This window comes from Oreochromis aureus, linkage group 12 (assembly GCF_013358895.1).
Source record: "Oreochromis aureus strain Israel breed Guangdong linkage group 12, ZZ_aureus, whole genome shotgun sequence".
Lineage (NCBI taxonomy): Eukaryota > Metazoa > Chordata > Actinopteri > Cichliformes > Cichlidae > Oreochromis > Oreochromis aureus.
In genome coordinates, this window is record NC_052953.1 from 11,826,662 (window position 1) to 11,853,265 (window position 26,604).

At 39.6% G+C, this 26,604-nt stretch overlaps 2 protein-coding genes across 4 annotated transcripts; both read right to left on the minus strand.

The window, feature by feature from the left end:
* Positions 1-290: 290 nt before the first annotated feature.
* ndufs4 (NADH:ubiquinone oxidoreductase subunit S4) lies at positions 291-18,052 on the minus strand. The gene is made up of 5 exons (XM_031727946.2): positions 17,897-18,052; positions 15,220-15,298; positions 2,119-2,291; positions 1,931-2,004; positions 291-486 (listed from the first exon to the last, which is right to left on the minus strand). The coding sequence occupies exons 1-5, from the start codon at positions 17,977-17,979 to the stop codon at positions 383-385; spliced, it is 513 nt and encodes a 170-aa protein (XP_031583806.1). The 5' UTR covers positions 17,980-18,052; the 3' UTR covers positions 291-382.
* Positions 18,053-18,760: 708 nt separating this feature from the next.
* fsta (follistatin a) lies at positions 18,761-24,748 on the minus strand. 3 transcript variants are annotated; one of them, XM_031728036.2, is made up of 6 exons: positions 24,556-24,748; positions 23,232-23,423; positions 22,837-23,055; positions 22,485-22,709; positions 21,661-21,891; positions 18,761-19,905 (listed from the first exon to the last, which is right to left on the minus strand). In XM_031728036.2, the coding sequence occupies exons 1-6, from the start codon at positions 24,644-24,646 to the stop codon at positions 19,817-19,819; spliced, it is 1,047 nt and encodes a 348-aa protein (XP_031583896.1). In that variant the 5' UTR covers positions 24,647-24,748; the 3' UTR covers positions 18,761-19,816. The 3 variants fall into 3 exon arrangements, with proteins under 3 accessions (XP_031583896.1, XP_031583895.1, XP_039477063.1); XM_031728035.2 differs by having other exon boundaries at positions 23,226-23,423; XM_039621129.1 differs by having other exon boundaries at positions 18,761-20,300; positions 23,226-23,423.
* Positions 24,749-26,604: the final 1,856 nt, after the last annotated feature.

Below are 26,604 nucleotides of genomic sequence, written 5' to 3' on the forward strand. Positions count from 1 at the left end.
GATGTTGCAAGGTCCTATTTAAATTCCAGTTGTGCAGCTTTCCAAACATCGAAACAATCAGGGTAACTGGATGGAAACAAACACTCACACAGGAAAAATGTCACTGCTTTTGGCCTACAGACGTATTTATCCCTGTTTTTAAACAGGTTCAGATTGTAATAATACCCTCCCCTTTGTTTTGCTGTTGCACAGCTCGACTTGGAGAGGAAACACTTCATTAATTGGATGGACTACATTAGGTAGTCGGTAATGAGGTGAATGTTTGAAGAAAAGCGATTATGGCACAAATGTTTGGTTTACTCATATATAATTATGCATTTATTGACAAGAATGATACAGGTCTGCTGCAGGTCAGGCCACCTAACAGGTGGGTGTCTTCAGTTTACTTGGCGGACCGCCGGGTCCTCTTGTCCCAGGAGAAGTTTGCTCCGTAGGATTTCACCCGTGGCTTTGAGGTCCTCTTGTCTGTTACGTCGTAGCTCCAACCTGAAAGAAAACATCAGAGTAAGTGATGAGGCTGATAACGTCACGCATGTTCCTTTTGGACGAGCTCCAACCACAATGAGGTGTTTTGTAGACATCAACGAGCTGTGTGTAGTCAGACCAGCTCTAATCTCTTCGGTGCAATAAACAGAGTAAGCCCGTTTCCTTTGCTTGGTTTCAACAAACTTTCCCAGATGGTTCAATTCTGAGTCAAAAATGAACTTGATTAGAGCTCCACAGAAAACCACCTCATTTTGTTTTACTAAAACAGGGCTGTAGTCGATTGTCTAATGAGCTGGTTGGCCCATTAAAAGCATTCCTTTGATGTTTTATTAGTTGTCATGACGCCCACACCTTGTTATCTGGTATATGACAGGTGCTTGGATCACCACCATCACCATTTTTGGTTAAAAAGGTCAACTGGGAACACCAAATCTGTGCTTAAAAAAAAAAAGTTACCTAAAAGAATCTGGTCACAGGTGCATCTCTCCTCACAGTTTATATATCCCCTGATATATAAATAACTATATACTGTAAATGATTTATATGTTAAAATATGCAAACATGACCGTGGAAATACTGATGTTACCGCTCTGGATGGTCAGTTGTGTTAGATGCAGTAGCTGAGGTTGTTTTGACACCTGCACAGTTTAATCAAACTCTGGTTCGTTTCCGTGCGATTCGTTTGTGCAGATGTAAACACAGTAAACGCACTCAGGTGCAGTAAACTGCACCGAGACCCTTCGGAGTTCCAAACAAACTCCAGAATGGTTCATTTATGGTGAGAACGTGATCAACCCTGGATCCAACCCAAACAGCCTTCCCATAGCCCAGGTATGCTTTGCTTTCTGGGTCAGAAATACCACAAACATTCAGATTACAAAACTGTAGCAACTAGCCATATAATCAATGTTAAGTCTCTGTTAAGTTTCCACTCACATGGTTTGCATTTTGGCTAATTTTGTGTTTTTTATGTGAAAAGAACCCTAAAAATCACAAGAAAAGGCTAAAAGCGTACAAACTCAACTGATTCAGACCAGAGGAAATGAGCTGTAGATGGACAAAGCCCTAAAACTGTTCATGACCAAAGTGTACACTTATCCATTTTAAGTCCAGATACATCATACATGGGGTAAATGCCACAAAACTACTGACAACACAACTCTAAACACCACCAGCAGTATGTAAAAGTGAACTACTGCCTGTCCAACAGTCTGCTCATTTCACTGCTGAGAGTTAATGGTCGAAGAGAATCCACATAAAAACTATTTAAGTTGCTGATGAGTCGATACATGGAGATTTTATGTATCATAAAATCTATGTGCCTGTTTGTAGAGGACTACTGAGTGGTGAGACTTATTTCTCGACTTCTTTGTTACAGTGTTTTGTCACTTTTAAAATGATGAAACAGATATATTGTTTAACTAAAGGCTGAAAAATTCTTTACCATTTTTCTCTGCAAAAGCAATGGCATCTTCCTTGGAGGAGAATGACAGCACCATGTTGGACAAGGGATCAGCTCTAAAATAGAAACATAAGGTATTAGAATCCAAAATTCAACAACTGTGTGCAGAGGTTCTATAATGTCAGTTTATGTGCTGTAGGAATCAGGAGGTGGAGGTGGCAGGTTCTCACGTTGAGGACCAGCCCATCAGTGGGTTCTCCCAGCGCTCTCTAGTATCAAAATCCATCTTCCACTTTTTGGTACTGTTCACTCCGGACTGCATGGCTGTCCTGGCTGGCACAAAGATGTGAACCTTACGAGTTTTGATGTGCTCCTCTGGAACTCCTGTCAGAGTGGTGATGTCCTAAAGGACACAGAAATTAAACACAATAAACTTTAGGTAACAAACTAAATAAACTAACAAAATACCAGGATAAAAATCTAAACTAGCAGAGTGCTTCTAATGTCTAAAGTTTGACCTCATGTAACTATCCAGCATCACAACCAATGTAATGTCCCCATTACTTCTTGTGTTCTGCAAGTCATTTGTAATAAACAATGTGAAAACAACCCCTCAAATGCTCCTTTTCATGCATGCTTGTGTAACAACTCCCTGACTTAAAAACAGAAGCGTGGTTTACAAGTTTTTGTTGGTGGAGATGTGAGATGACTGAACACAAATGTGCTGCAAATCCTGTTGGTTAGACAGGTTTTCCTACCGATTGTCAGCTGTGATGTTTCACTGTTAACTGGCAACTGTGTGACAGTTTAAGCTATGCAATGAAATACTTTATTTTGGTATTCAATTAATTACAATTACTATAACTACACAGTAGTACTAGTCACACTGGTTACTGATGGTGTTCTGCATATTCCAGATGCTGACTTGCAACTTTCCAAACTGGAAATGCAAAACGTTCATCTTCACATTAAAAGTTGTGCCCTTTAACAACCAGAGCCTGATTTTTAAGAAGGTGACAGACTGTGAAGCTTCCAGCAGAGTAAAGGAAAAGGTACAGAGAGATGGACAGCTGCCATGTTTTAAAGGGTGAAACTTTTACTTTGAAGGGGTTGCAATCTTCACAATCTTCACCTTAGCAAATGGGAAGATATCTGTGCATCACATGTACCGCTTCACAAACAATTTCACCAACAACAGCAAGCAAACTCCCACAGACAGTCTTTTCCCTCGTGGATCCCACTCGGTCACTGGCCAGCCTCTAGGCCTTCATGACTTTGGCTTTAACAATTGATTTCACAGTGACTCATAACCAGTTGGGGAATACACATTTTTCTCTATTTACCAGTTGCTGCCCAGCAGTCGCCAACTGAGCTCTAGGCCTGTGTGACTAAGGCTGAAAACTCTGGCAATTACAGATTTACAAGAAATTAATAAATAATTTCCATTTATTAAAAAAAAACCCCAAAACCGAACACCACCACGTTTTTGGTTGCCAGCAGTCCATATGAAGTATTCTACTTTGATTAGATTATTCATGACTTCTTCTCTCCTTGCGAACGAACATTAGGAGTTCATCTGGAACGTAAGCTTTTCTTAAAGAAAACACTTGATGTCAGCCTGCAGGTATAAAAAAATACGACTTTAGCAACATGTTTTCAGAGCTAAATGTCAGGAGAACAGAGGTCAGGAAAATGTTTAATAGCCATAAAAGTTACTTATGTAATCAACTGTTTCATGTTTTATATTTTTGTACTGCACATCAATCTCTTAGATTTATTCCCACTGTAAAATATTGAGGTGGAAAAAGGGGGTTCAGTACATCTTTGATGTCAAAGAACAATAAAATACAAAAAAGTCTGAGAATTGAATACTTTTTTTTTTTTAAACTTTGTTTTATAGGTGCCATAAAACAAGCTAAAGGTTGGGTTGTTACTGGCAGCACAAGTGTGAACAACTATCCCTGAATCTTTCCTCAGCTTTAACTTTGTCTGCACTGGTTTGGAGATGTTACTAAGTCAAATATAGATGTGTACCATTTTAGTGTTAATTAGTAACAAAATTTGTGATTACATCACATATATTGTTAACTTGAAAAGAGATTTAAAAACAAGTATTTCACATGTGAAAAAAAATAGAAACAAAATAACTATTTTTAATGTTTTTTATTAATAACTAATTAATTTGCCTTTATTACCTTTACTATCGTTCTCTTTTACACCAATACCACAACAAACAGTTGTTTAATGTGTGTAAAGAGTATATATTAGAGCCTTAAATAGTTCAAATTGTCTTTTTAATTACTGAGAATAATACAAATCAAGGTGTATTCCTAAAACTATGGTAGGATGGGGTTTTATTCTATTTTTTCCCATGTTTTTGTTTTTTGTGGTAGTTCTGTTTTCTCTATTTATTTCTTGTTCTTTAAATAACATTTTTGCACATGTTGACATTAACAAAAAGATTACACCATTAGTCACCATTACTTGTATATATAGCAAATCTCTCTTGGCTTGATTTTTTCATGAATACATTGCCAAGAAAGTACAAAAAAGTGCATGAATGTACTTGTAGCTGTGTAGGTCTGGACTTTGTCTGCAGTGGTACTGGTTATCGGGCGTACGTACACTTTGTGAAAAGGTCAATCGTGAAGTTAGAGAACAAAAAAATGTAAAATATAAAACAAGAAATATAATGGCCATAAATGAAATTAATTCCTACAAAGCACGACAATTGGATGAGGAAGGGTCTGTGGGTGCACTGAATGCATATTCCTGAGCAACTGGAGCCCCTTGGAGCTCCTATCAAAGATCTGGTCCAATTCTTCAGGGAATTAGCAAACAAGCAATGGGAAGTCGGCGACAAAACACAGACGAACCTCCCAGCACGCAGGCAGCAGCCACCCAAGACTGAGGGCTTTCCAGGGAGCTTTCCTTTCAATACAAGAATTTTACACATTTCAATGGCCATTACAACTTCAAAGAATCAAATTTTCATCATTGTCTGTCATCTGCCAGTTGATTTGTAGAAAGGGGTCATTTTGCATGAACTCCACACAAAAGCCCATCTTCCCCTTGGCAAAGGAGCTTCCAACGGTATTTAAGCCTAGGAAATTACAGGTCCAACTGCTAAACTACTGCTTGTTTCAGTGAAACATCTTTTGCCATGCAATCATAAACAAGATCTGAACACTGAAAAGATCGTTAAAATGAAAGGGAAAAGACGAACAAAAGGGGGGGAGGAAAAAAACCGTCACAAGCGCTTGGTAATTATTTCCGGCTGCCCTATCTACTTAACCCGAACAATTCCTTCTTGTCACAAAGAGGAAGAAAACATGTTCTCTTCACCCAGAGGGGGTAATGGTTCATGACACAATAACACACAAGACAGTGTTAAACAGCAAGAAAATAAGATGAAGGGTTTTTCCTTTTTTTTCCAGCAGGTGAACAAAAATGCTTTAAAATGTCTGCAAGTTGTAATGTTTTATTTCCAAAAGGCTATGCTCCAAAGGTTTCTCTATTCTAAAAGAGAGCATTAAGAAAAACCTGCAGAGTTTTATAAAACGTGGAATTTCTGGTCTTTTCTAGGTGATTGAACCCGTTACGTCCCTCTATGAGACACATTAGAAATGACACTGTTGGGATCAGCAGGCCACACTGTAGTTACATGTAACTATTATTGTGAAAAATACGTGACATATATGGTAACCTGTTGCAATAATTTCTCCAGATGTAGCACAACCTAAGGTTGGGTGTGGATGAGCACAAAAAAGGAGAATGTGTCAAAACAAATGCTCTTCCAAATCACTGAAAACCCTCTGCTTGCTTATTTGGCATTGTTTGCAAAAATACAAGTCTAGACTTCTGATATTTGCATGCATTACCCTGAAAGCTTGGAGGGTTATCGGCATAACAAGCTCACCCACAATACCCAGATTCACAAAAGGAACGATTGTGGCTGGAATGCGGTGTGTTCCCAGGAAGACTAGAGAGGACCGTCACAAAAGGAAAACCCACACGGTGGGCACTTTTTCTTCTGCCATGTACAGGAAGCGAAATGAGAACTATCAAGTTTGACACTATTCACAGGGCCTTAACGGGACCCTACAATACCTGGCTGGGCAGACAGAATGCAGGGCTTAACAAAGAGGGGGGGTAATGGCTGGCAAAATCTCCGTCACGTGAAAGCGTGTCGATATTTCTGACACCTCCAGGCTATGTGCCAAATAAAGAGCACAGGGGCTTGTCGCTGTGGGGCCACTGGGCCCACCAGAATGCTGAAAGCTAGTACCCCTAATTCTCCAACAGAGAACTGGGATGGAAATTTTTGGTGTAAACAAGACAGAAATCTCAGTCTGCCTAGGTCTGGTGGATAAACTGTAGGAAACGGTGAGTTCCAAAGAAAGAAAATGATAAAGAATAGTTTTATAGAGGGAAGCTGGATGCCCAAATACCTCCAAATTAAACATTTATCTACATTTTATTGATTAGTGCAATATCCATTCAAAGAAAGTATAACCCAGATTATTTATGTAGCTACACTTTACTGATGTCCACTCGAACACATGCAGGCAATCATTCATCTCTTGAAACGAGGCCACCTTTAAGGATACATTCGCTAAATGCGTGCGTGCCTGTCTGTTCAGTCTCGGGAACTGCTCATCCAAACAACATGAGAGAATGAAGTCATATATCACAGGAAACCAAACATAACACATAAATAAATGTCCATCTGCCTTTGTGGAAATCAGTTTGAGTTTTAGATCAAAGTGACAACATTTCTGGCTGGCCCACCTCCTTTTAAAGGCCTGTTTGAGGGTGAAGACTTGGCTTTCGGGTTAAAGTCACAAATAGGTTTAGGTTAGGGTACAGGTTTGGCCATTAGTTGTGATGGTTGAAATTAAGATGTGCGAGACTTCGGAATGAATAACTATCAATCAAAATATAATATACAAATATAGATGAACAGACTTTTGTATTTGTGGCTCCACACACTCACACACTGCGGGCAGCAGACAGCTGTCGCTCAGAAGGAAATGCAGATAGCAGAACAACTTTGACCCAAAATATGAAAAGCACTCCTTCAAACAACCTCAAACTTGATTCTATACTCATTTGGGTCCAATCAAGACTGACACGGTTTAGATAAACTGTTGTCTAGACGGGTGATTAACAGACCAGACAGATTTCTGAAAATATATCAGTGGGATCTTATTTCTTTCAACTGTCATAATACAAAAGTGGCTTGCCTGTTGTAAATAACCTACAGTGTCGCTTGTGATCAATAAAACTGAATATTTTAATACAAAGAGTTGCAATGTCTATCTTCCTGACATAGGAATCTACTGGTCTAATTTCCATTTATTTTCATTTCCTTCTTTGGTCATTGATGATCAGTTCATGTTTGAAGGAGATGAACCAGAACCAAATGTGCACCTGGAAGTCCAGTTTGGACAACAGATACTTGAGTTTGAAGGTTTATCATATATCAGCAGCCTGCATAGTAGTGCATAATTTATAGAAGCGGTACATAAAAACTTTGGAGAATTATTATGGTGTTAGTTCTTTTATTTTAGCTTCAAGAAACACAGAGTTCACCTTCAAAACTAATATACAAGGGATGTGTGTTTATGCACTAAATATCTATATTCAAGAAGCTTGTACACCAGTTGAAGAGGTTTCTTCCCGTAAACTGACTTGCAACGACTGGTATAACTGCATCAAAGTCTTTAAACCTAGCACGCTGAGATGACAGCTCTATTCTCAAAGCCATCTTCAATCCGGCTCACTTATTTTTCCAAATATAGAAACCAGTCGCCAATGAAGACAAAGACTATGGCCTATTTTAATTGCTGAAGAAGTCAAGATGCCGGGTGTGGATGTCTGTTTCTCTAAGTGTTCTTCCAGCCTCCACTCTTCCCATATTGTTTAACCGATCTTGTCAGCTTCAGATGATTTGCAGGTGAATGTCTACATTTCCTGCAGTTCATTTCCCACAGTTTATACAAAGGGATATTAAACCCACCTTTGCCTGCTCTGTGACATAAAATGTGTTTTTCATATTATTCCTGATATTATCTGCAGCTCTAATCCAAACACAATAAAGGTTTAAGGATTTTTGTGGTATACATTGCATTCCTGAAAAGGTAATGAAAGAGATCAAATGTATTTTACCCCAAAAAGTGGTTTGCCAAAAAGATTTAAAGAAAAGAAAGAATATTGAAATCAGTTTGTGAAAAATGTTTGAGAAAATGTCCAAGTAAAGCAATATAAATCATAAATTTTATGATTTATTTTATTCATCTAATTCCATTTTGATGAAAATATCTACTGCTTGGAACACAGAACAGCTCTTTATGCTGCAGAGTACCCAGGTTTGGCAAAGAATTAAAAACAGGTGCATATAAAGACCTTCTGTTTAATCACTCAGTGAACTAATTGCCCCTGTCTTTTCACTTAATCACTGCATACTCCCACAGGTTACTAAAACAAAATATTTATTTAAACATAAAATAAAGGAATGCCACATCTGTTCTTACAATGATCCGGGACATCTCGGTTATCAGTTATGAGAATGATCAGGTGTCCAATAAACCAGATAGGTGAGAAAACATGGAGTACAGGATGGATACAGAGGACAATTATTGATTTGATTGTTTCAGCCAGAGTACAATAAGGCCAGTAGCATATATGGCCTTACGTGACCCCCACAGGGCTGCAGTTGTAGCTGGGTTGTTTTTTTCCCCCTTCTTTTTCCTAAGGGCTTAAAGAGCCGGGCATAAGCCATGATACTTTTTTACCTGTTCAGCTCAAATATAAACATTATTCGGCACTCTTCTGCTGGCATATACAGTACTCTTCTTTCTATTTATCTTCCAAGGAGTAATTTTTCAAAGTGATCTTGAGCAAAAGTTGTCCAGGCTTTCTGAAGGTCTTTTAAAGTTTTCCTTTAGACATTGGTTCCTTTTTCAATCAATTTCAGTCAGGTCTTTGTTAACATTGGACACTGACCTATGAATCATCCATAAATGAGCATTCAACATACTCAGCGTTTCCAAATTCCTAACTGCCAACAATAACGATGGAGCTGCTGGTATCAAATGATCAAGTCTGATGGTGTTGTGCTTTTACACTCTGTGCTCTCTGGTCACTTCCCTGTGGCTCCTCAACCATACTGCCAAGTTTGGAGGACAGGTCAGCACGTTGGGCTATTTGTCATGTTTAATGCAGCTAGGATGGCACCACAAGAATGCCAGAACCAAAGTTTCCCCAGCAGAACATTGCAGTGCAATGAGATAATCGCTGTTATTCACTTCACCTGTCCTGGTCTTAATGTTGTGGTTAACTGGTTAATGTCTGTTCCCCTAAACAGCCCTGCTCACATTACCTAAACATTATTACTGGCGTCCTGTTTTTTAGACTTGTTAAGGTTTCCAATTCTCAGCTGAAGTACACAGTGTATTTTCCCGTTAGTACAGTAACCAAGCAAACAGACAAACAAGCAAACAAAGGATGACTAGCTCTGGCAGAACATTTCTAGCGTCACCGTCACATTTTTATAGACACCAGGGCTGCCACCACACAAATAAGCTCATCATAGGATGTATACCTGTATGCCAAATCTATAACTTGGCACCCAGAGGGGTCAAAAGGTCACCAAAGCTGAATCATGTTGAGTCAGCATGTGCCGAAAGCCCAAACACATCGCCCCTAACCCCCCACTGTCCAGCCCACACCCAGACCAAGAGCCTCACTCATCAGCCTCGGCCGGTTCCCACCTTCAGACGTCTTTGAAGTGGAAAAAGTGTGCCAATTACTGACTGGACACTGGGGGCATCTCTAATAGAAACAAATATTATGCTGCTTGCTCATGTGTGGGAGTGGTTCAACATTGGAGAACAAGAAGCAGCTGGTATATGAAAGTCATCTTGTATTTCACATTACACATACTGGTAAAGAGAGGCGAGAGGAGGGGTCATTTATGAATATTTTGGATGCAACACACTTGTTTGTCTGAGCATCTCAAATGTCATTTTATAATAAAACAATTTATAAATAAGCCCAAACTATGAGAATGCGTCAAGCAAAGACTTGCCCCGTTTCAATTTAATCTCACTGTGAGTTGTGAGTAGCTTTTTAAGTTTCAAAATCTTAGTTGAGTACAAGTTTGTGAGGAAAAAACAATAACTTAAAGCTATAAGACAGAGCAACACTATTTAAGCATTATTTCCTAGTGCATGTTAAGGCTCTGACTCTGGGGGGGGTATTTTATGAATACCAAAAGCAGCTTGCAAAATTACAAAAAGAGATGGTAGCTTACAACTAATGAATAAATTGAAGTGTTGTCAAACAGAAGTAGCAATCCTTTTTCATCCAATCTGCAAACACAACACTTAGCAGTTGGACACTTCCTAAAACTCCCCAGCTGAGGAGTCCTCTTCAGAGAGTTAGTCTATGGAAGAGAGTGCTAATGAATGAAATACTATTTAGTTGATGATACATAATAAAACCTCTTGTCTGCCATTCATCAAAGACCAACATCCTCTCAGCCACTACTTCAAACTTCAGCAGAGATTTTTTTTTGCACAAGTGCGCCGTATAAGAGGGCAACCAGACAAAACAGATACTTAAATTGTCTATGTGCAAAGGAAGGAGGAAGGCTGGAAGAGGAGGGAAGGGAGTGAAAAGCGGGTTGATGGGGTGGTGAATGTGGTCTGCTCCACTGTAGGTCACTCTGTCTCTGAGGCTCGACAGAGGATATTCACGCCTGTACTGCAGACTTAAAGTGGTGGTGCTCAATGTCCTCATAGCTAGAATAGCAGTTTTTGTGGGTTTTAGGTTTTTGTTTCCCCCCCCCCATTTCCCAAGTGTGGGGGGGATTGTGGTGGTGATTGAAAGGATTTTGACACTTGCAAAACAATTATTTTGTATCAGGGAGTCTGACAGTGAAAATAAATCCTAACGTTTCAACCACAAGATTGTTCAATCTGATTTCAATTTCTGTCTTTAAAAACAACCGACAACAGGCTTTTAGACTCAACTACCTTACCGCAATGGAACCCCACATCTTTTAGCCAGATGTGATGTCACATCTCGCCAAGGAAATGCTGTTCTCTAAATTATATAAATAAATAAAGAAATCAAAAACTTAGCAAACGTAAACATGCCAAGCATCGAGTGAACATACCTACACTCTCCTCTTGCTGTTGTCGTTCCTCCTTTTACTCAATTCCCCACGGTCTAATAACCGTCCTTCTCTGGCTCATAAAACCCTAGTGCCTTTAGAGAACTCTATAACAAGGCTTCACAAGCGCTTTAAGATTATGGTGTTGCCTTTATGTGGACAGAGAGAGCGCGTTTGGCCACGGCTGAAGGAGAAGTAGACGTTCTGTTCGCAAGACTCAAGCGTTAGTGAGAGATATTGTATTGCATATTGAAGCAGCTGTTATGGTTATAACCACAGTTGTTTCTGCAAAGGGCCAGAGAGTAAAGCAAAAAGGCCTGACTCTGATTGACTGCGGTCGTAGACATTCCGTGTAAAGCTGTGTATCACTGGCCAGCCAGTCGGACACTGGGAGCTGCCCAGCATGCTTAATCAAACAGTAATTACAAACAAAAGCAGGTCGGCATGGGCACGCCGGGGAACAGCTACGGGCACTGGTGGACCATCACGCACGTCCTTTTCTTTGGCATAATTTCTGAAAATCAGCCAATGGCCCAGAAACTTTGCTCATAAAAGTCAAATTTAAAGCTTTAAATGTGGGGAAAGAGGTGAAAACACTCAAATCCTACAAAACCTACCAATTTTTGGCACCTCCTAAAGACGTTCTTAGTCAACCCTAAAATCAAAATCATCTCCTCTGCAACGACTTTACTGTAAGTAAGGCTCTGTAACTTATCAAAATGCTATTTCAATTACAAATTTAGCTTTCAATTACTATTTAAGCAAAAAAAGAAAAAGCAAATACTGTTTCAAGATGATGCTCTTGCTTGATTCTTTTTTCCATACATCTAGTGTAAAAACATGCACTCTTTTATACTCAATAAATCTTTTGATTTTGTTTTTTCTAAAGTCTAAAATGTGAATGACCGTAATAGGTGGGATTTTTGCCAAAATCAAGTAGCCCTAACTATATACGCACTGACCATGCCCTGCATGTATGCCAAAGGCCCAATTACAGCCAGGAAGGAAGGATTATTTGTTTTGCTTGGTCAGCAGTTTAAAACCCACAGCTACTTTACTTATTGTCATATAAGATGAACAACAGAAGCAGATCGTCATACTTTTTTTTTTTTTTTTTACAATTACTCTTAACTTGAAAAAAACAAAAAAAACAAAACAAAAAAAACACACGCAATTTTAGTGAATGACACTTAGAAAGACAGTTTCAGAAAGGCAGTTGGACTTATCCCTGTCAGTATAAAAACTTTCTGTGACTAATCATTACTTAAAACTTTTTTCTGTCTGCAGTCCAAATCACTTTAAATGTCCTTTTCCCTGATTTTTGACCCAGCAGGAGATTCTAAATTCGTCTGTAATGGAGATGGCCAAACACAATGTAGAGATCTATGTTCTTGTAAAGTCTGCATTTTCTGGACACACGAGAACTAAGGACAAGATAATGAGTATCAGACAAATGTTCATGCAGAGTTTTTGGAGTGAATTCAAAATATCATTTGCCCAGGCCAAAATGCAACATCATCTGAACGAGTTTATTCAGAAATGTTCACTACGCGACGAGCAGCACTCCACTTTCTCCTCAGGCTGGTCGAGAGAGACGGCATGCAAACCCTGAATAACCTCTCAGTGGATCGAGATCTTTCTTTGATTGGTCAAACCAGAAAGCAATTCACACTTATTGACAGCCTGATGAATGACTAGCATGCTGACATGCGCTGAATGCCCAAAAGGGAGAGCGCTCTCAATGCCCTCTACCACGTGAGACGGAGGCCACTGTACTGTAAACAGCTGAGGGCCTCTCTTTTCGGCCTGTCTGGGTGAACATTAGAGTACTTCCCCTCGTCGCCAGTAACAGCATGCTACAAAGGAACCTCTGTGGCCGACAACACTGAAGTGGCCACTGTCTTTTTCGTGAGTCTCAGGGTGTCTCACAAACTTTTTTCCATGCTAGTTTCTTTTCTTTCACCCCCCCAACACACACACACACATTTTTTAGAGGCCCTTTTTTTCCTCTCCTCTGCTGTGCCTCTCTGTGGCCCCTACTGAGAGGACAGAGACAGACACTCCGCCCAGCCAAAGGTTTGTCTGCCAGTATGGCCAGCTTTGGTCTGGGACAAAAGCACACTGACGCTGCCCATACTGCTCCCCCGCCCCAAAACAAGTCCACAACAGACTCCCACATTCTCCCCAAACTCCCTCTTTCTCCGTAACCTTCTAATTCAACTTTCTATGACAAAGCAGTAATGTCAAAGATCAGTCTTTGTTTTGTACAGTTGGTACGTTGTTAACCACTTCAAATGCTTGGTTATCACTGTTTAGACTATAGTTTAGCACTTAATGCTAAAAAAAAAAGAGACTAAAGTGAAACAGAGCTATACTACATCCTAGAAAAAGTAATTCAGTAAAGTAACCATTGCCTGGTCAACTAGCTTCTCTCTGACTGGGGCTTGATTTAAACGGAACAGTTCTTTTGGAGCAACAGTGTGTGCCCAAAACAGACCAGTCATAGACACTATGTAAAAGAAGAAAAGCGAAGAACAGGGCTTCATAGGGATTTAATCTTTCAGCATCTTTAAGTAATCACACTGAAAGTTGGCTTTCTGAAATTGCTTTCATAGGGATTACGCAAGTCAGAAACTAGGCCAGAAACTGTAGACAGAAATGATAAGAGATTTGAGAAATCCTAAATGTCAGAAGACATTTTCTTGCCCTTGTATATATGTGTAACTAGAAATCCATTTTCATCGCTCTTAAAAACTACAAAACCCCCCAAACAAACAAAAAACAAAAACAGACTTCACCATTTGCCCAAGCTAACCCTGATGAATTTTCTTAATTTGCCTGACTAACAATCCAGATTCAAAGAGGTTGCACCACAGATATGCTGCTAAACTGTTTCTAGCACAGCTTTAAACACATTACTTATCTCCCCCATAACCTGGTTTCGTGTGTGCATGAGTAAACATCAAATTCTAATTTGGATAATACCACTCCATGAAGCTTTCTGTGGTTACAGAAAGCGCTGTGAAAAGTCCTGATAAACTGTTTGCAGTGACTTCAGCAAATGTCCCAAACCAGCATTGGGCACTACAGGCACATAACACTGCCTACTTTGCAAGTCAATGTATGACACAGAAAACAACATTTACCATTCTGCTGCATCGATTTAGAAAATTCTGTTATCACCCAGCTGCATTAGGATAGCTCCTAATGCAGCTGGGTACTTTACTGAATGTATGAAGGCAGCGTAGATGAAGTCGACAAGTCTAGACAAAATCATTTTGTTGGGCATATGCTACCAACAGAACAGGCTGACTCGGGCCTGTCTGTTCTAATTTTACATTGAAAGAGTAGCACAAACCAAGCATTATGAAATAGTTCTGTCAAGAGAGGCAATAAAACAATCATGCAAAGCAGCTGATAATTGTTGATGCCAAACAAAGAGCCCTCAAACAAGTGACGAACCTGTGAAACTTCAGAAAGAGCAAAAGAAATCATGTGTTACTGTTAATGATCACAGTATTCAGTCACTACTGACCCAGGCAAATGTTCAAGCAGGGAGGTACTGGCAGGGAAGCTGACATACAACACATACTGCACATGGTATCGCAGTACTTTACTATAGTGCCCTGCATCTTTTGACTGAGTATTTAAAAGCAACAGAGACTATAGTTTTTGTTAACGTTAATAAAATAATTTTGCACTATTCTGTGAGGTGTTTTATGATTTACTGTATCCACATTTATATCATTGGGGTATTCATAATGTAAAAAAAAAAAACCCTATACATTGTAAATGGACTGAGTGAAGATAACTGCATTAAAGTGCATGAATTTTACTCCACTTCTCCTGTTAAAAAAAATTCAATTTCCTCAGCCATTCAAATAGTTGTAGTCACTTCTTTCATGAACTGGCAATTTAAACCTAGGAGGACTGTGAGGATAGGAATAATCAGAGCTGTGAACAGAACTACAAATGATGATATTCGTCATCACTGTCATATTGTTACAAAAGCCTACTGTCTGGGACAAGTTCACTTTGGCAGCAGATGACAAAGTTTTTTAACAGTTTTTTTTCCAGCAGAGTAATTGGAAGACAGAAGATCAGACAAACACCAATGTACAACTCAGATTGAGCAGGGATGAATTCTTACCAATTTCTCATCAACTGTAATAAGCTGCCTGTCTTGTCCCGGTTTCTCTGCCAGTCTCAGTGTTGATGTGCTTGTAGACCTGGGAAAAAAAATTACATTGTGATTACAAACTAAGCACAAAGCACCAAAAGTACACAAGTGACAAAGAAATTACACAAACAAGTTAAGCTCTGGAAATGCTGACGATCTTGGAGGAGGCGGTGGGATGGGGGTACAGTGAAAAGGAAGCGACAAGGAGGGAATCCCCCCCGCCACTTATTAGTTCTGTCTGGTGAATCTCTGGCAGACTCTCGCTCTCATCCTAATGACAGGACGTGCTTAATGTTGGCTGTGGTCAACTGTCAGGCGAGGACTGTGAAGCTCTTTGTCAAAGTGCAGCCGTGCCCCATCACAAAACGGCAATGTGCCATCACAGAATGGCACGTTCCATATATTCATAATTTTGTATTTATTGCAAATGAATGTTAAGATTTCACTACAGTCTCAGGTCTGATTTTTTTCAATAAAAACTGTTTAAAAAAAAAAAAAAAAAAGGACACAAAACATAGTTTCAGGTGTAATCATTGCACAGCTTAATCACATGAATAAAGTCCTACTCCACGTTTTTCCTGGCATTGAAGGAGCTTTGGGGTGTAACGACACATGGCAGTATTCGCGATCACAACATACAGGTAGAGCAATAATTCTTATACCTTATTTAACCAAAATCTGTGAACTTTCCTTTGATTTCTGACCATTTAAATAAAAATGTATATTGTGCTTCTGTAAATGAAACCCAAAACTGGTTTAAGAATGAAACAGAGTAGTTCTCCCGTTGTTTTAGATTTAGGATTTTAAATATTTAACACTTTTCATGCATGGTGAAAGGCAGTTTTTTTCCCTTTTTTTTTTTTACCTCATCCACCCACTTTACCTCTGAATCTGTTTAACTGTGTGCTCTGCTCCGTGTGTAAAACCATGTCCCTTCCCACACGCAGAAATCACACACTTAAACAAACAAACAAACAAACAAACAAACAAACAAACAAACAAAAACACACACACAATCATGGTGAAGCTGAGGGCAGGGGAGACAAAAGTAGCAAAACCCATCAATGACTGCAAAACACAGCATAGATGACTGGGTATACATTTGCTTTTTCTTTTTTGCCCTTTGGCTTTCATTTAACTGTTATCCCTGTCAGTTTCTTGGGGCAATAGGACACTTCCTCATCAACATGGCTGAGGAAAAATACTGTGCAAGTCAATGATTTCTTATCATTTCCGTCTTTCCAGACTCTATAACACAAAACAAATTTCTTATTTCATTTTCAACATGGTAACACTACATATTCTAATCTGGTATCTATTAATGACCTCAGCTTATGCACTGCACATAATGCCAGTGTGTGAATAATAAAAGTTGTAAAAGCATGCATCCTATTATTTTTCTCTTTAAAAACTCCCAAAGGAGACAGTAACTGTCAATACAACTGTCAAGTGTTGTAACAGCTTACAGAATCATTTCTGATGATGGAAAAATCCAATGGCATTTATCAGTGACAATGATTAATTTTTATCAGTTGTGCAACATCAATTCTGCTCTGACTATATGTTAAAAAAAAATGTGAGGAACAGCTGAAAGACTATATTTCTTCTTCTTTCAGCTGCTTTCTTAAAGGGAGATTTAATTTAAAGATCGTCAGCATCTTCAACTGCCACTTCCAGCTCAGTCTCCTTTCTTTCTCGTTCAAGATTTTAAAGGAAGACTTGTAGGAAATGGTTAAAAACAAATGCTGATGACTGCCAGGCAAGCCATCAATTAGCGACCATTGCATTTAATAGCCCTTACTGGCCGGAAATATGAATGGGGAAAATATTGTTGTATTTAAGTATCGCTTTAAGATATGGAGGTACACTTTTAAAGTGTCACAAAACCCACTAACTGTGGCAAATAACTGTGGTAAAGTGTTTGGAGGATTAGAAAATATAAGACTTTAGAACACATAGTGGAGCAGCACGGGGGTCAGTCTGTTTAAAATCCTTCCACAAACACAGGTAACTTTTCTTTGTGTTAGTATCGTTGGGGTCTGGTGGCTACAAATAAGCAAATATAATGTGCACTTTGCGTATACTTAATGAATACCTCAAACTACAACTGATAGATTTGTTACTGCGAGAGAAGCACTGTATTCTATCAATAGCAGTGAATTACTTTGATGCTAATTGTTAGCTTCCAGGCTCCCTACAGCTGATTGTAAGGTTAGCTGTCAGCTGAGTCTCTTATTTAATAAAGTTGTCTCGGTCTGGTATGTAGCACGTACTGTGCAGACCAGTGAGCACCATTTAATTGTGTTAGCTTTTAAACTGATTTCTAGCTCGCCCTAGCATTAGCCAATTAGCTGGGCAAGCAGGTGCTGTAAGGACACTGACATTATCTACAAGCCCAGTGTATTACGAGATAAAAACGTGCAGGCCCTGACGTTGTTTAGTGTATAAAGTCTTCCACATTAGGTACGAAACCTCTATTTTGAAAAGAGAAAAAGAAAAATCTTCATTAAAGTGCTCTGCCGCTGACAAGCTAACAGACACACGGCCTCTGTGCTCTAGTCGACTTGGGAGTTAAATAATTCAAACAAACTCAGCTCAGAGTATCAAGTGCGAACAGAAACCTGATAAACAATTAATTTAAAATTACCTGATAGGATTCAAGAACATTTTAGAAGCTGCATTGAAAGCAGACAAACGTCCCAATCCGAGAAGTGACATTGAGGACGCCATGATTGTTGTCAACGATGACGTACGGTAACCGCAAAGGAACAAACAGTACGCGCGGGTGGCGGAGACAGCTGGTACATGAAGGACTTTGCCAACCGAATTTTTGGATGTGTCACATAGCACACCAAGGGACGCCCAGACATCTACTTACGCCAGTCCTCTCTTATATAACAAAGAACAATTATTTTGGTGTAAATAGAAGGAAACCCCGCACGCTGAGAAGAATTTCAATTTGCTTGTGCTTCATGTCTACTCACTGAAATTTATGTTTGTCTTTTTTCTGCCCGTTTTCTTATGCTTTGTCTGATGACAGCTTAAAAAACGGAGCGATTTGTTTCTTAAAACATATGTTTAATACATGTATATACTTTACATGGGGTGTATTGCACAATATCAATATTGTGTAGTACACCACCACCAGTCATTTGTATATTCACAACGTCGTTTTTGGAACATTCAGTGACAGGAAATGCTGATAAAACCCCCTGGGTAAAGGTATATGTAGTTTTACTGATATGTATGAATATACATTTTTAGCAAATCATTTTTAAGTTTAGAAATTGTTTATAGCTCAAGTTTTTAGCCAGTCCAAATGAATAAAATATCTCATGACAATGATGTGAAGTGATGGCCATCAAAATAGACTAAGCCTATAAACCGTATGGTTTAATTTGATCTGATTGATGTCCGGTCTTTTATTCCTTTAAAGTAAATGCTTGCATTGAAACTATGATAGATTTAGACATATGTTTTTCACTAATAAATAATCCACCAGAGTCAGATAAAAGTATAAGGAAAAAAAACTTTTATTGATTCACTCTTCATATCTGTACAAATACCATCAAACTTTGTATGTACATATGACATTTACATAAAAAATACAAAACTATATATTCATAACAGAATTTTGTATTTCTCTTGTGATGTTTGAAAATAAAAAAAATGCATTCTGAGGAGAAAAAAAACAAATAAAAAGAAACAAAGTGAAGAAGTCTGATATAGTGTAGAGGATTGCAGTATGTTAGTCCTAGTGTAGCTCTGTGAGAGCAGTACGGAGTACATTGGCAAGAAGACAGCTCACAAATGTTAATGGCACATTGTTTCCAAAGTAATCAAGTATCGCCCAAAACTTACCTCTAGACAAAATAAAAGCTATATTTAATTATGTCTACAGTCTCCATGTGGAAACAAACCTAAAGGGCTAAAACTGAAAGAAACTTAAAACTAAGAAAAGAAAAAACTAAATGGCTCTTTTTTTCTTTTCTATTCCATCGCTGCTGTGTTGCACCATTTACAGTGCTCTTTTGCAAAACCATTGAGAGAATCCCTTTGGTCAGTTATTATAGTTGTAAACAAACCAGACACACTTCTGTACATAAAATGATTGATATATTTCCCAATAAATAAACACACAGCCTAAACATGCATTTATGTATGTGTGACATAAACATCTGTGATAGAGATTTGACAGAAACAAGCGGATTTTTTACAGCTCAGGGAATGCAATTTACAGCTTGAAGAGGACTTATACTTACACGGTACCATGAAAAATAAATAACACTGCTTTTCTTTGGACAAATATATTTCTTCATGATAAAAAAAGAAAGCAAAAGGGACAACAACAAAAAAGGGAAATGAGTGGTAACACAATATATCATGGTAGGTGATAGCCTAACAATGTAAATGTATAATTTATAAAACACAAAAAGTATAAATAAACATCTAGCAGACTGAACTATATGTATACTTCCTTTTTCTTTAAAAAATAAATAAGCATACACATAATGTACAGTATGGACATGATTCCTTGCCCTAGGACTGTTCCCCTAGTGATGTGAGCCTATCCATCCAGTATAGAAGATAAATGGACATAGGCCATGTAGTCTGAGTCCTCATCTTCCTCATCCTCCTCCTGGTCTTCTGTAATGGCTATATGGGAGAATATATGGTAGCTGTTGTATGAATATGGACCACAACAGCGCAGAATATCACTGTCAAAAAAATAAATCTCACAATTAAGCCACTGGCACACAGCCTCCTTTCTGTTTCTTTCTTTTGTGTATATGATTATGTTTGTGTGAGCAAGAGTCTGTGTGACTTGGCAGCAGCAGTTGCTGTGGCATCCCCAATTAATTATACAATGTCCATTTACATAATCGAGCAAGTCAGGGCTGCAACATGAGAAAAAGGAGCGACAATGGAAAGGATCGGCAAGTTGGAGGTTAGGGGAAGGTCACAAGGTGGGTTAGGGGGAGGATGGGAAGTGGGTTTAGGGGCACTGGGGCTGATGGTTCCAGTGGCTCAGGTCTCTTTTGAGCAGATTCCTGAAAGCAGACACACATAACACAGAAAAGTGCTCTTGTGTTCTTGGACTCGCTATAGTTTCTTTTCTCCGATTACTAATATTTTAGCTTCTGGCTCAAACGAACAGGGAGGGAGGACTCTGTGTCACAGCCTGACCTTAGCAAGCAGGTCAGAGATCATTAGCACAGTTCTGAGGTATATTCTTTTTCTTTTTACACAAGAGATTTACATTGGACACATAAAAAAGCACACAAGCAAGCACAAGGGCAACGATACATGAAAACACAGGTAGTCCCTCATTAATCCAAAAGGATTTTTGATACACAACACAATCACTGGAAGCGGTATGAATGAGTTAGCTAATAAACGTTTTTCTGATGATGGGATGGGAATTAAGGGAGCGTGGATCTACAAGCTTATGCTCAATCTGCACACTGTAAATTATGACTTTTAGCCCATGAGGTGATCATAAAGTTGGTCCCTTGGACTTCATTGCAAACCTTAATCATATTATATTAAGCCAGTTAGGAAAAACAAACAAACAATCTTCTAAATAGAAATTTGGAATGTCAGTTTGAAACTACCTCAAAGCTGTTGTTAAATTTAGTATTTTGTCTGAAGATTTGTGGGTTTATAAATGGCTCACACTGGTCTATGACAGGCAGTTTACATGAATCTCAGTGTACAAATCCATCATTGTTATCAATGGTACCAATGTTACAATCACCTTATGCACGTCATACATATTCTTTTTTTTTTACCGACGTGTTGGCGGTGTGGTTTATGTCACAAGAGGCAGTGCATTTTGAATCAATTGATTATAGCCAAAAAAAAAAAAATAGACCATTTCCAGGAAATTAACAATGTGACCATGGAATTTACAAGCTGTAAAGATGTGGACATTAAACCATTAATGACTGAAAAAATACTGCATGGGATTTAAGGCAACCTGCTCCCGCAGGTCACTAGCACGACCATAGACACACCTATTTTTTCAGAAAGTATAGATCCGCTGCAAACAGTTTGCTGATATAAGTTTTTCGCGCATCTTTCTGTTAGCAGGATTTGCAGAATTGGGAAAACGTGAAAACAAAACGAAAATTAAACAAAAAAACAACACGAGAACAAAAGCCAGCGACGAGGACAATGTCATGCAAGTTCTTCCATTCCCCAAGTCTTTTCTGCTTGCTTAAGATGTGGTTGGTGATGTGGCCGGGGTGGGAGCTCAGGGAAAATCAGGGTAGGTGGTAGGTGGGGGGCAATTTCACGGGAGGTTTTTGTTGGGAAAGCAACATAGAATATTGTCTTTTGCTCAGAGAAGGAGGGGAGGATTTTGTTTCTTTCTTTTCTTTTTATATTTTGCTTTTGTAATTTACTTACAGTTGCAAGATCCTAAGTGTTTGACTTCAAGCAGCACCCCCATTGAGCAAGCAGCTTGCTTCATGGCACATTCACTGGGATATGTGGTGTTGTCGCTGGCACACACCGCCTCATCTGTCCTACTCTCCGGACAGGACTCATCGCACAATGAGCAACGGCCTCGGCCCATCCGAGCATCCCACAGACACTTCTTCCCCGCGCTGCACTGGATATCCTCACATGACTTGGCCTCTGGAAGAAGAGAGAAGGAAATAAGGAGAGAGGAAATCTTTGATTAGATGAATTATCATGAATGTTTTTCAAGCAGGATCAGATGACTACCTAGTTTTTTAGAGAATTAGAGAGAATAAAAACTAAATCCTGCTTTACGGGATAAGGCCTCGTGGTGTGGAACAGAAATCTTTGTTTTTAATTAGCCTTCTAAAGACTACAAGACTGAAATTGACTACTATCTGTGTAAGAATCAATCTGACTCAAAACTTGAAGCATGTCTTCATGGCCCCCAGCACTCCCCTGTTTTCCTCCATCTCCCTCCCCCTCTCATTCCCTCTTTCCCAAATGGGAAAGTGCTGCCAACATCAGGAAATAATAAGATGTCTATCATTTCTTGAGCAAACACAAGCAACTACCAAACACACATTCTCTCTAAGACCCCCTCCTCACTGGAATGTTGGCAAAAATGAGCAGTGAATTACTGCAGAGCTGGCCAGAAAGAAAATGCACTCAAACAGTTTTCAGAGTCGGTGACTGCTGCACCTCTCTCTCTCTCTCTCTCTCTCGGGGAGTAAAGTCTCACGCTTTCATGCGTGTAGCTGCAGACTTACTGATGCATTTTCCCTCATATGCCACTCCAATAGACCTGCCGAGGAGACAGGTAGCTCTTCTCAGGTGACACGCGCTGGCATAGATGATCCCATCGTTTCCACACAGGTATTGCTCGGGCGACGTCACCTCGGGGCAAATCCGATTACACGTCACACAATACGCGTTGTTGGTCTGGTCTACGACGCATGTGGAGCTGCCGGGGCACAAGACGTCACGGCACGTTTCTGGCGAGACAAAGACATTGGGAGAGTTGTGTGAAAATGACACGAAATGCAAGAAATACAAGAAAGCGACGGATTCTTTCGGGCTCGCTCGGCTTTCAGAAATGTGGTGACAGTTACATTTACTTACTCTTGCATTTGCCCTGGTACTGTACGTCCAGATCGGGGTGACCTTTGCATTTAGCTTTCAGCAGTGCGCATTCGTCTTTGTAGGTCTTTCCATCGGAGCCGCAGACAGGTCCTTTCCAGGTGATGTTGGAGCAGTCTGGTGCGCACACGCAGCGCGGCTTGCTTCTTCGGTTCAACTTGCACCTCTTTCCGGGCCCACAGTCAACATTGTCGCAGGTTTCTAAAACAAAAGCACTGTGTTATGTGATGCTAATGAGGATTTTTCCCCCTGGTGTGTATTCTGGCGCGTAAAGTAATGGGACAATTACGCAAACCAGAACACCAGTTTAATTCATTAACCAAAATGAGTGATTACATGTAATGTGAGAAAACGAAGGGAAATGAGTGCACCTCCACCTTTGCAAGGTATGCAATTGGGAGCTCCGCCATTGAAGATCATCCACCTAAAGAGCGTGCTGTTGGGGACGTCCTCCTCGGTCCAGGACGTCCCCAGTCTTCCACTCCGACAGCACTCCTCCCTGCTCATCCCGGGCATGTAGAGTACCTGGCACCTCCCGTTTTTCCCCTGCTGCAACCAACAGTTCCCAGCTGTAGACGAAAAACAAAAAAGCTCGAATGCCGCATGTTGGACGTCTAAAAACCCGCTGACCCAGACTCAATATACACACGCAGCCGTATTATCCGAGACGCTCCCTCCCTCCCTTTTCGCCCTCCCGACAGTATTTTGTCTGATTTTTTTTGCGAGACTGTTAACACTTGCCTATCCCAACTGTGACTGACAGCCCTTACAATGCAGCCATAACCAAAAAAGTAAGAAGAATCTTCGGAGGGGGGTTGTCTTTTATTCCCAGTGTCTGCTTGCTATCACTGGACAGAAACGGGAGCGTCTAGACAGCGTTAAATAGCAGCCAATCTTTCTCCTTTAGAAAACCACGGTCTTTAGGTAACAAGGCTACACACACCACCGTCTCCAACGCCTCACTCACTCTGTTATCCCAGACAGCAACCAGACAATGACTTACTTATTAACAAAGCAATGTAAAGTTTATTTCAGAGATATTAAAATTTAAAACAGAACAGTTTTTCCAGTTCCATGCCAAAAAATATTACTTCCTCCAGACAGTAACAGCATGTTTAAACCGACAAAGACACAAATACAGTTTTTTTAATCTTCATGAGATAGTGTGTTTCTTATGCTGAATTGAAATATGTCCCCCGAAACCATGAATGATGGGTGCAAAAGCCTGCATAGTCAAAAACCTGCATAGGTATAAAACTGCAACTGTTTTTGCACACAATGCAGAAAAGCTACTTGCGGGATGTATAAATAACACGCTCACAGTGGAGATTCTGAAGTTTGTTGGAGCATTGACAACAACATCGCGGAATGCTAAACGCTCACACAGTTGCAAAAATATGTTCAGGTATTGTGAAAGACTGTCCCCAACACGGCGTGGCGGCTGTAGTGTGCGCGCCTGGTGACGACTGCAAAACTTGCCATATAATATCACTTTGAAGTGTCCCACAGGGCACCTGTTTTCTATACGCTTTACGCAAGCACTGCCTGATGTAGAAAGACTTTTATCAAGAAACTTTGAAAAGTTTCTCGGTGGCAGCAAGTGGAAGACACCCCGCGGGTTCTGTGACTGACAGCAGTGCACGTTTTAAAAAAAGAAAAAAAGCGAAAGAGAATAAAAGGAAATTGATAAGGAGAGCTTACCTTGAACTTTTTGATGTTCCATGAGGTGACAAAGCCATAAGAACAAGAGAAAAATGCCCGGGTGAAGGTGGTGTTTCAGCATCCCAAACATGATGGAGAGGCAAAGTGAACCACGTATTTGACACAGGCAGCGCAAAAGTAATCTGCTTAAGGTGGCAGTGTTGAATAAGTGTCAGTCTGAGAATGCAGCCTCTCTTTAAATCTATAAGGGGTCTCGGGTTGACTGTCTCTGGTGGGCGGTCTCCTCTTCTATGGGGGTGGGGAAATTTTTTTTCCTTCCTTACCAAACTTCTTTCAATCCCAATCAGGTGACATCGTTACTAGCAACTTTCTCTTTGCCGCAATAATTAAAGGATATGAAAATACTTGAAAGAAAACACCATACTTGGAGCTCAGGCAGCTCTGCAGAGAAAGAAAGCGCAAGATGGAAAAAAGTATCAGCTGATATGAAAATTTGTTGTTGTTTTGAAATCAACACTGTTCCCGAAGTTTAATTTCAACCCGTTTGATACTTTTATCACATCATTTATTCACTTTCACGTGATTCGCATGGAAGAATGAGCACTCATGGGCTTTGCATCCTCTATACACATGGCGTGGATATGTGCTCTTTAATAATAATAATAATAATAATAATAATAATAATAATAATAATAATAATAATAATAATAATAATAATGATGATGATGATGATGATGATGATGATGATGAACAGACAGGCCCACTGCCAGCATGCCTTTCCAGGCATACCATCAGTGCTTCAAATTAAGATTACTATTTGGTGGTAACTGATATTTTTTTTTCCACCAACTGCAGACAAAAGAGCAAATCTTTTTGATGTGAGTTGCCTTTTGGAACACATCCGAGCCCAGACAATAATAGAATTCGTAGTAGTCCGCAGCCGCACTGCTAATGTTAGAACAGACAGTTGTTTGGGTTTCTCTCCCGGGTCAAGCTTTTAAATATAATCAAACCTGTTTCCGAAGAGGCTTCAGACAGAGAAGCAGGGTGTTGCGTTTCATTGAATGAAACACACACACACACACACACACACACACACACACACACACACACACACTGCTCTCCGCTCACAGACGCTGAACTCCTTCAGAAGTCCTTGCGCGACCTCTTCAGCGGAATTCTGGTTACAGCTCTCCAGAGCAAAGCGTCTGCTGTGCGAACCAGACACCAGGAAATTAATTAACTGACGGTCAGGTAGAAGACACTGTGATCTCTTTGTCTGTATCCAGTTAAATACCACTCACTGTACAGTTTATCTCCATGATACTAATATCTGGTATCAAATCTATATTTATGTAAGATTTTAATATAGACCAGGATGTGTGCGTGTGCGTGTGTGTGTGTGTGTGTGGGGGGGGGGCTTCTCTTAAAAAAGACGTCAACCGTTACCTATGTGATCACTCCTATTACAGACAGATCATTACTGTTATAAGCAATGAACAATATTAATGTTGTTACATTTTTTAAGGATTAGAAGTAATAAAAGGTAGCTCAAAAGGGGGTTTCCACGATAGCATACACAGGACTCATAAAAAACGAATGAACACACAGTCCTAATGTGTGAGACAACATGCTTTTTCTGACTGCTTGATTTTCAGTGCAAAACAAGTTTTTAACACAAACCCCCCATAAAAGACCTTGCAATCGTCTTAAGTTCCTTCAATCAACAAAAATGGTTCTGATACAGCAAATATGAGACCAGAACAAATATTTTGACCATTTTCTGCAGTCCTTATCAGCTAATTTGATCCTCTGGTGGCAAATATTTGTATATTTTTAATCTCATTTTAACCCTTCTGCAGAAAATTGTTATCAGAATGATTTATAGCTTGTGTTAACTGTTATCAGAGGTAATCACCGAAGCTTTATGCAGTTTTGCATATTTGGATAAAGACTGAACATTTAAGCCAAGCTTTTTAGAAACATCGTTAAGTAATGAAAACTAATTAAGGTCCCTATAATCAAATATGTATAATCTGTTTGAAGGACACTTTTCTGCATCATGTGTAAATGCCACAGATGATTTAT